Genomic DNA, 11,694 nt, shown 5'->3' on the forward strand with positions numbered 1-11,694 from the left:
AATGCCTTTGCTGGGAGTTTATAACTCTATGATATAGAGTTATCTTGTCACTTTTTGGGCATTAAAATAAGTTGTCTTGGAGTTTTGATATGAATTAGTCTCTTTTAGGAGTTTTTTTTAAAGTTACTTAAATAGTTTTATTTTAGTTGAATTTAGGTTGATTTAGGTCTCTTTTAATGAGAATAATGATATGGTTTTGAGCTTTTGTAGGTTATTGTTTGAAGAAGTTCAAATTGAGGAAAGAAAGTAAAATTCAAACTAAAAAACAGAACATCGGGTGTTACAGCCATGGTTGAATAGGCACTACGGCACCATGAAGAGAAGAACGTTGGCAACCAAATAGAATGTTAGGCACCACAGTGCCCAAGGATGTAGGCCACAATGCTGAAGGAAAAAAGTAGGAAAAAATAAACAAAGAGCTCGGTGCCGCGATGCCGAGGGAATGGCATTGTAGCATCAACATGATAACTTCTTTAGGCAACAATTTTGAACTTCTATTTTGAGTACGATTTCGAGGCTTATTTAAATACCCTTTTAGAGTACTTGAAGGAAACAATTAAGATAGATTTGCTTTGAAGAAAAAAAGCCATCAAGCAAGCAAGAAAGCAAGGAAAAAATCTTGAAGGTTGAAGACCAAAGATTGGAAAAATCTTAGTTCTTTTTATACTTCCCTTGTTTTGAGTTGATGGTTAAACATTTTTGGATTATGTTTTTAGTAGTTATAAGGAACTAAATTTGTTATCTAGAATTGCAGTTGAACCCAACATGTAGTTTAAATTTTTTATACTCTTTCTTGCTAATGATTGATAGCGCTTGAGTTGTTTATTTCAGTTTTGTGATTAATGCTTCTAATTGCGTGATCACCAATTAGACAAGTAAGGTAACCTAAACAAAATTGAAAGAGGGAATTTAGTGTAAGCCTTGGATGAGATAACATATGTTCAATTTTAATTGCATGAGATGATTGATTTGATTCAAATGTAGGGTAGGAATACACTTACAAGTCATATGTAGCCAATTTAGAGTCTAAGCTTAATTAGTTTTTCATAATTTCAATTTGCATAGGAAAGTAGTAGATTGGTAAAGAGAGATATTTTTATAAGAATATTGAAAGAGACTTGTAAAAACAATAGAGCTCTAGGTTAGCAACTTAGCTGTTTAGTAAGTAAAGAGAAAGTAAAAAAGATTCAGAGGAAATGTAAAGGGGATGTTGTGGTTCTATACTTTGTTTGATTGATTTTTATATTTTAAATTACTATTCTTGTTATTAGTTTTAGTTTTCAGTAAATTTAAATTTGGTTGTTTGAATAAGATTAAGTTGTGTTAATTTTAGTACTCAGTAAAATTTTGGCGCAATTCCTCATGGGAGTGATACTCTACTTTTTATTGTATTACTTGTTAATGATACGAGTTTTTGGTGTTGTTGCCAAGAAATTATATTCATAATATCTGTTAATTTTAATACCAAGTAATCTTGGTCTTAATTCAAACTTTCTTTTTCTTTGTTTTCAAGTACTTTTGATCGTTGTATGCAAAGAGTCAAAGATTCAGAATTTGTTCCTTTTGATCCGAAAATTAAAATTACTTTTTGAAGACTTCAAAAGGAGAGTCAACAAGTTTTGACTCAACGCGATGTAATGACTGATCAAGAACAAAACAAGTCCTTGCGAGAATATGTCATACCTCTCATACAAGGCCTTCATTCTAGCATCCATAAACCTACTATCCAAGCTAGTAACTTTGAAATTAAGCCAACAATTATTCAAATAATTGAGACTTTAATTCAATTTGGGGGATTACCAAATGACAATCCTAATGCACATAATTTTAATTTCTTAGAGATTTGAGATACATTTATGGACAATGGCATTTTTGGTTATGCCATTAGATTGAGGCTTTTCCCATTTTCAGTGAGAGATAAGGCAAAAAGTTGGTTCAATTCATTTTCAACTGGTTCCATTAGCACTTATGATAATTTGGCTAAAAAATTCTTAACTAAGTTTTTTCCACCAGCTAAGACAGCAAAGATGCAGAATGATATCACCTCATTTATGAAATTTGATTTGGAATCACTATATGAGGCGTAAGAGAGGTATAAGGATTTACTTAGTAGATGTCCTCACCATGGTTAGCTAAATGGCTAGAAGTACAAACTTTCTACAATGGTTTGTTGAGACCAACTAAAACCACCATTAATGTTGCAACAGGAGGGGCAGTGATGGGTAAATCTATTGATAAGGCTTATAACTTGTGAGAAAAGATGGCTTTTAACAATTACCAATGGCAATTTAAGAGATTGGGTCTAAAAAAGTTGTTGGTATTCATGAGCTTGATGCAATTAATGCCTTGACTGCACAAATGGTTGCTTTCACTAGGAAAATTGATACATTGGGTGTCCATGCTATTTAAGTCCTTTTGTGACATGTGAGTTATGTGGAGATGGGCATTCTAGTGATCATTGTCCAATCAATGCTGAATTTGTACAGTTTGTTTGGAATTTTAATATATAGAAAAATAATCCTTATTACAACAACTATAATCCTGGTTTGAGACATTATCTTAATTTCTCTTAAAGCAACAACCAAAAATCTTTATCAGTAATTAAGCTAAACTTGCCTCCTAGGTTTCCACTACAAGCTAGAGTTCTTATGATTGAGAAAAAGCCATTTGTGGAAGAGTTATTCATGCAATACATGGAAAAGATTGATTCTTTCATTCAAAGTCAAGTGGTATCACTCAGAATTTTTGAGAAAGAAATGGGTCAACTTGCCAATGCCATTAATAATAGACCTTAGGGACCTTTACCAAGTGACATTGAACCAAATCCCAAAAGAGAAGGAAAAGAGCAATGCAATGCAATTACTTGAAAAAGTAGTAAGCAGCTTGATGAGGTAAAAAGTAAAGAAGTTATAGATGATGGAGATATAGTTTACCTATAGGACACTTCTAAAAAACAAGTTCAAGTTGATAAAGCTAAGCAAAGGGAGGAAGTATCGACATCACCACAAGTCAAGCCATATGTGCTTCCTATTTCTTTTCCTTTAGCATTGAAGCGAAAGAAATTAGACAAGCAATTGGAGAAGTTCTTGAATGTCTTCAAGCAACTTCACATTAACATTCCTTTTGCATATGCTTTGGCATAAATACTCTCTTATGTGAAGTTCTTTAAAGAGATCATGTCCAAGAAAAGAAAATTGAAAGATTTTGAGTTAGTTGCACTTATTGAACATTATAGTGCTATAATCCAAAATAAGCTTTCGCCCAAGTTTAAGGATCTAGGAAGTTTTTTGTACCATTGGTAAAGTTGAATTTTTTAAAGTTTTGCGTAATTTGAGCGCTAATGTTTCACTTATGCCTTTGTCTATTGCTAAGAAACTTGGACTTAAGAGGATACAACCTACTACAATTTTTTTTTAGTGAGTAGACAGATCAATTACTTTTATAGGGATTATAGAGGATGTTTTAGTGAAAATTGGGAATTTTTACATTATGGTAAACTTTATTGTGGTTGAGATGGAAAATGATGTTGAAATTCCTTTTATTTTGGGATGACCATTCTTAGCTACAACAAGGGCAATCATAAATGTGAAGAATGGCAAGATAACTTTAAAAGTTGGAAAAGAGAAATTAGTGTTTAATTTATTCAATGCAACTAAGTATCCCTATATAGATAATTGCTATAGATTGGATTTAGTTGATGAGTTGGCTAAAGAGGATTTTGACAAGGAATATCCTGCAATAATAAGTTTTGAGGTTGGACAACAAGTGTTACTTTCTAATTCTTGCTTCAAGCTTTTTCTATGGAAATGCAAATCAAGATAGTTGGGTCACTTCAAAGTGGTAAAGGTTTGTCATTGTGGTATAATAGAGATTAATAGTAAGGCTACTGATGCATTCATGGTTAATGGAGTACACCTCAAAAATTATTTCATGGATTAAGTTATGCAAAAAGGGGTGCCATAGTCAAGCTATTAACTATAAAGAAGTGCTTATTTGGGGGAAACCTAAGCTTTCGAAACTGTTGCTCTTTTTCTTTGAAGTTACTTTCTTTTATTTATTTAGATTTTTCTCATTAATTTTTCTTTGTACACCTACAAATATTGGTGACAATGATGAGGACAAAGAAGAAGAATAGAGCTCTTTCCGCATTACTACCATTGTTAGTGGAGTTTTACTTATTGTTTTCTTTTTCTATTTTAAACATTAAAAACAATGTTTGATTTAAGTTTTCGAGGAAAGGTTTGATTTTTTATTTATGGTTTTATCTTTGGATTTATGTTTTTGCTCATTTATGTTTTTAAGCTCATGCAGTGTTTTGGTTTTTGGAGTTATAGCTAGAGTTTTGTAATGCCAATTTTTTGATGATTTTCCATATCCAATGATGAGAACTTAGTTATCTTGTTGTCTTTAACTTTTGGTAAATATGAATATTGTTCACTACAAAAATTTTTGCTTATTTCAATGGAAAAAATTCCATTGGAAAATTTTTGTTGGAAATTTCCAACAGATTAGCTATGGAATAAAGTTTGACATTTTCCAACGGATATTTGATGAATTTTAGACTGATTGTTTCCAATGGAAAAATTCTATTAGAAATCCACTGGAAAAAATTTTTGCGCAAAAAACAATGTACTTTCAAAATTTTCAATGGAATTTCCTACGAATATTTGACAGAAATTTATGACGGAACTTATCTCTTTGGAAATCCATTGAAAATATTTTAGGTGCTAAAACATATAATCCCCCCTTATTTTTCAATAGAATTTTCTGTTGGAAAAGGCTATTACCAACAGAAGTTTTACCTATAGAATTTTTCGTAAGAATACTATATCAAAATTGACTTTTTTCTATGTTTTTATTTTTTATTAAAAATATATTAATAAATTTATTTATTTATTTACATTAATTGTTTGTCTCTATTAATTATGATTGTATATAAATATTAATCTTTAACTACATTTATATATGTATGCAAACATATATAAATTTTTTACATATTATTAACAATTATTCATCCATAGTAAATTTCATTTAGAAATAAATTAAATGTTAATAAATTATAAATATTAAATAATTGTATTTAATTATTGAGATTTGGTTAAACTTCCCATTTACATATATATATTATTTGTTACTTATAACTTCAAAATTATCATTATGATATATTATAAATTAATAAGTAATATATATATATGTATACATATGTATGCATATATAAACAATATATATAAAAGAATAATGCATAATATTGTTATTATATATACAAATAAATTCATAGAAGAAGATTATATATATTTATATATTTTCATAAAAGAATAATAATTTATTAAATCATATATATATCCAATATACATATATACTATATATCATAAATAAATAAGAGGAGACTAAATTATTTTACATAATTAAGATATATATATATATAGTAATTATAAACTTTCATAAAATAATAGACTATATATAGAAGATTCATATTAATATTATTATTATTAATATATATTTCATAAAAGAAGACTCTATATGTGTGTTTGTGAAATATATATACACAGACATACATATGTATGTACATATATATATCATTAGATTGGTTAATTATATTAACTATAAGTAAGTTATATTTTACAAAAAATTATACTTAGTTAGTAATAAGTAATAAACTATAAATATAGGGCAATTATAAACTTTCATAAAAGAATAGACTATATATATAACAATAATATATTAATATTATTATTATTTATATATATTTCATAAAAGAAGACTATATACGTGTGTTTTTATGAAATATCTATATATATATACATACATACATACATACATACTTATGTAACAAATGCATGTATGTATGTATACATACATACATATATATATCATTAGATTGATGGATTATATTAACTATATAAATAAGTTATAGACTATACATATAAGAATAATTTATTAATATTATTATTTATATATATTGCATAAAAGAACACTATATATGTGTTTATGAAATATATATACTTGCATATATACTTACTTCTAGTAACTTAATTCTAGATATTGTTATGTAATTAACCAAGTTATATTTTACAAAATAATATATTTAATTAATAATAAGTCACAAAAAATATATTATATAATCAACAAAATAATATATTACATATATATTTTACATTATACATTAATATATAATATATTATGATTATTTATAAATATTAATTTAGTACATATATAAAATATTATGTATAATTATGTTTATAATTTATATAGTATAGTTTATTGCTAATGATTCATATATAGTTAATATAAAATTATACATTATACATTAATATATGATATATTATGATTTTCTTTGTTAAAAATTAACACTCTTACCTTTTTAATTTTAAAGCAGAAATAAAGCCTAATTAACCTTGCAGCTTTCTCACTCGATTTTTTCCCCAAATTTTCAATCTTTCATAATCTTTTTGCCCATAAAACCGTTGCTGGCCCTTGCCATCCCTTGCTAAGCCAAGCCTTGCTAACCTCTTGTGAACCTAGCTAAACTTTGATGCACTTCGCTGACCCATACTTCCTCTTGTTGCCTTGTTGTTCTATCTGAAGTGTAAGTGCCTCGCTGACCCATGCTGCCTCTTATTTGTGTCGAAATGTTTACCTTGTTTCATGTTTAATTGTTGCTTTGTTGTTTGTCAATGGATAATGAATTGCCATTTTGCCTTGTTGTTTGTTGTTTATGTAATTGCGTCTAATTTTTCATAGAGCTTTCACTTGGTCTTTTTATGCTTGGGAAAAGTACCTTGAGTGTGCAAAACTTACTACCCATGAGTAAGAAAGACCAATGCTATTCCCTTCCAAACATCATTAGACTCTTGCAAGCAACGTGACAAAAATGTTTAGGAAACAATGTGAGCAGTAGTGCCCCTGCCCCTTGTCCTTTGCCTCTTGTCGCCCTTTACTGCCCGTTGGTGACCCTTGGTGTGCTTCGCTAATAGTCGGTACGCCCCACTGATCCTCTGCTTCTTTCAGAAAAGGCTAGGCAAAGGTCAGTGAATGAGCGCAACACATTTTGAGTTATTCTTACTTGATTGTCTACTTCTTTTCTTTGTTTTAGTTTAGATCTATTCCGTTACCAAATCTTGAAGGTTGTATGTTTAGTTATTCTTATTTTTTTGCATCACTGTTTAGTATTGATTTTTCTGACTAAAGATTTTCTTAGCATTGCGGTGCCGTGACAAGCTATGGTAATGCTGTGGTGTTCCTTTTCTGGCTTCACAATGTTGTGCTCTCGACCTTTAGTATGATGCACCCACCCAGCCTAGCACCACAGTTGCAAACTTCTAGCATTGCGACAGTGGTCCCTTCAGCAACATGGCATTAAATGACTTAGTGCTAAGGTCTCAATCACCGTGCTGCCTTGTGTGTAGTCTACATCTATCTATCACCTTTAGACATGATTTTTACATTGATCTAGTTTGAATTGGGTAAAGTGGTAAACATGAAAGTTGTAGCCCATTCTCTTACCTTTCTAATGAATCAAAATTATGTCAATTGGACTCTGCAGCTCAAGCTATCTTTAAATTCTCACAGCATGTACTAATGCAAGCTTCACCATACTTTAGCTATCATAACTCAATTTCACCTTGCTTATCACATATCTTGCACATAACATGAGAGAAATCGACATTAACTCTTCTTAAAGAAAATTAAAAACAAAATAAAGTAAACTTAAACTAAAACACCTTAATTTAACTATTTAACATGTAATCTAGCATACATTAGAAAAACATTTAAAATGATAACATTAGCACCTAAAACTCAAAGGTCTAGCTACCAAAGCCCCCAAATGTATTAAAAATAACTTTATATAAAAGAGTTATCTCGAATCACAAGAGTATCAAATGCATTTTTAAGTAGAGAGACTTCAATCTTAGGCAATGCAAATGGTTGGAGTTGCATAAGGATTATGACTGCACTATATTGTATTATCCCGGCAAAGCTAATGTGGTGGCAGATGCCTTAAGCCACAAATCTATGAGGAGTCTAGCCCACATTTCAGTTGAGAAAAGATCATTGGTGTGGCACAGTGCATGCATGAGCTGAAAGATATGGGCATTCGATTTGAGGTTAATGATATGGAGGCTTTATTAGCCCATTTTAAGATTAGACGAATGTTGATGTTTCAAATCAAAGAAGGTTAAGAAAAGGATGATTTTGTAGTTAGAGTTTTCGAGGATCCTTAAGGAAGGAAAAGACAGATGTTTACCAGAGGCACTAATGGATTAGTCAGATATGGATCTAGATTGTATGTGCCAGATATTAATGATTTAAGATGAGAGATCCTAGAAGAAGCACATGCTTCTGCATATGTTGTTCATCTAGGCACCACCTAGATGTACCATGACTTAAGGGAGATGTACTGGTGAGAAGGCCTTTAAAAGGATGTGGCTAAGTTTATAGCTAAGTGTCTAGTGTGCCAACAGGTTAAGGCAAAGCATCAAAGACCTATCGAATTGTTATAGCCTTTGCCTACTCCCAAGTGGGTGCATATTTCTATAGGCTTATGACTGGACTACCCCATACTAGTAAAGGGTAGGATTCTATTTGGGTGATTATGGGTAGATTGACTAAGACCGTTCATTTCCTATAGGTAAAGACCACCTACGAAATGGCACAATATGCTAAGCTGTAAATTGATGAGATAGTGCGATTGCATAGAGTTTCGGTCATTATAGTATTGGATAAAGGCACACAGTTCATTAGTTGATTTTGGGAAAAAGTGCAAGAGGCTTTGAGGACAAAGTTAAATTTTAGCATTACTTTTCAGCCACGAACAAATGGACAGTCTAAGAGGACCATTTAGACACTAGAAGATATATTGAAGGCATGTGTCATAAAGTTTGGAATCCCTTGGGATCGACACTTGCCATTAATTGAATTCACTTATAATAATAGTTTTCAGGCTAGCATTGAGATGGTGCTTTATGAGTCTTTATACGGGAAAAAATGTAAGTCACCCATATGTTGGTTTAAAGTCAATGAGAGAAAGTTACTTGAACTGAAATTATTTCAAGAAATCACTGACAAGATCTAGTTGATTAAGGAAAGGATGTTCACAGTACAGAGTCACCAAAAGTCATATGTTGACCATAAACATCAAGAGTTGGAGTTTGAGGTTGAGGACCCCATGTGTTCTTACGAGTATCTTTAACCAAAGGTATTATGAGGTTCAGTAAAAAGGGCAAGTTGAGCCTGAGGTTTGTTAGACCATTTGAGATGTTGGAAGATGTTGGCGTAGTAGTATATCAGTTAGCACTTCCATCAAATCTTGCTAGTGTTCATCCATTGTTTTATGTTTCAGTACTCCAAAGGTACCAATCAGATCCTTCTCACGCGATTCAACATGAGTCTTTGCAATTAGAGAATGATTTAGGCTATAAAGAGATGTCAATACCCATTTTGGATAGGCAAGTGAAGAAGTTACACTCCAAGGAGGTAGCTTTAGTCAAGATGCAATGGCGCAACCACATGAACGAAGAGGTCACTTGGGAAGCCGAGCATGACAGGCGAGCGTGATACCCATATTTATTCAATGAAAATTAGTGCCTTAGTTAAATTTGGGGAAAAATTTTCCTTGAGAGGAAATGTGAAACACCACCCTAATGTGGGATTTGCTAAGTTAGAAATCTTTAGATTAGCAAGTTAAATTGTCTTTCAAAACTTGAAATTTAACATTGTGAATGGAAAATTTTATGGTGTAATGTTTTGATATGATTTTTGTGTTTGGAATGTTAAAAAGTACATTTTGATCTTAGAAAAATCATGTTTCGATGCATTAAGGTGATTTACGAAGTTTTGTATTAAAAGGAGTATAATTGAACATGTTTCTAAAGTTTATTTTCTTTTTAAACCTAATCTATCCATAGATGATCTATCGATAGATTCTATCGATAGATACAATCTAAAAAGGATTTATCAAAGCTGCCTTAAAGAACATCTAGAGATAGATCGATAGATGAGTAGATCTATCCATAGATAAACAAATTTATCGATAGATGGTAATCAAAAAGCTTTCAGAAAGGGTTCTAAAGCTCATCTATCAATAGATAGTACCGAACTATCGATAGATGATACCGTTTTAAAAAAAATAAAAAGGATAAAAATGTATTTTTACTTTCCAAACTATAAATATGACACAATACCTGAGGGTTTCTCAATCCTCAACTATTTTTGCCTAGGCAAACCCTTTCCTAAACCCCTTTTAACTTGTTTTCAGTCAAAAATCTTCAATAATTTTGAACTTAGTTTTGATATTTAATCATAAAAATGTCATTTTTATGCTTTAAAACCTTTAAAGCTCACATTTTAATGTTGGAAATTTATGATTTTTGCCCAGAAATTTCTATTGAGTATTAAAGCTGATTTTTTTTAATTTCTTTCAACATATAAGCTTATCTAAAGTAAGTTTAGAGGATTTATACATTTCTAGCTTAGTCTAGAGAAAGAAAGTGACTATAGTCAGAAGTGAATAAATTTTGAAATTGGTTAGATAAACTATATTGAGTTTATTAGTTTATAAATTAATTGCTATGAATATTGAGTAATAGGATCACTTGAAAACACATCGGATTACATGGAATCAAAGCTATAATTGAGCTTCCTATAAGGTGAGTGGATTCATCACTTTCAAAACTATTTTGATATATAAAGTTGAAATATGATTTAAGGATTATTGGTGAATACGATTTTCTACAAATATTTATGAATTGAAAATTTATTTGTGAATGAGAAAATATTTTAAAATTTGTTTTCAACCTACTATGTATTTAAATATGATATTACGTACTAGTATCTAACAAAAAGGGACAAGCACCTTAAGCTTTAGCCCACTCAATTACTCTAGTCTTTGGACTAGTGTGGGTACAAGATATGATTTATGATTAATGCATGAATGTATGAAGTGTATGCTAGATATGTTAAGGCTTGAAATGTGTGATGGCTTGTATAATGAATTTAATGTAAGATATTATATTTATGCATATGATGTGTTTTCTGTATACTACATGAGATGTTTGAGGAAACATGATGAATGCTGTGAGATTATGTACGTAATGCATGCTTTACATACGATATGATGAAAGAGTAAGAATGAGGAAAAGCCATGAAATGTGTATATGATGTAAATTTCCATATACCTTATTAGATGAGTAAGCATGTATGTGATGGACATTCCATATACTAAATGCTACGAGAATAGAACTTTAACAAGTGCGTTTGATTCCACTCACACGAGGTGTAGTGACGGCTTCACTCCTATGATACATCATAGATGCCCAAGGTGTAATGGGGTTGTACATTGCCAACCCAAGGTTGATTGAGGTTGTACCATCACAATGTGTGAGTTTCATGTTAATGGAATGATTATGATTGTTATCTTTATGATAGGTTGCATGTTAAGTCCATCTGAATAATGTTATTGAGTTATACTTTATGTTGGCATGAGAATGTGTTTAGAGACATGAAATAAGCCATAGAGATAGTCCCAAGAAGCAATGGGACCTAAGGATGGAAAAGATACACAAATTTGCCTAGAAAATAATGTTTCAGAGGCTATCCATTGATACATGTAGAACATCTATTGATAAATAGTAGACAATATGCAACAGGAAGCATTCTATTTCAAATCTATCAATAGATGAGTTCCAAAATTGAATG

General features: G+C 30.7%; 1 protein-coding gene across 1 annotated transcript; it reads left to right on the plus strand.

The window, feature by feature from the left end:
* Positions 1-9,201: 9,201 nt before the first annotated feature.
* Positions 9,202-9,555, plus strand: LOC149526758 (uncharacterized). The gene has a single exon (XM_089784737.1). The coding sequence runs from the start codon at positions 9,202-9,204 to the stop codon at positions 9,553-9,555; it is 354 nt and encodes a 117-aa protein (XP_089640863.1).
* The last annotated feature ends 2,139 nt before the right edge of the window (positions 9,556-11,694 follow it).

Source organism: Theobroma umbraticum, unplaced genomic scaffold (genome assembly GCF_002168275.2).
Source record: "Theobroma umbraticum cultivar Fairchild unplaced genomic scaffold, ASM216827v3 scaffold_20.0, whole genome shotgun sequence".
Lineage (NCBI taxonomy): Eukaryota > Viridiplantae > Streptophyta > Magnoliopsida > Malvales > Malvaceae > Theobroma > Theobroma umbraticum.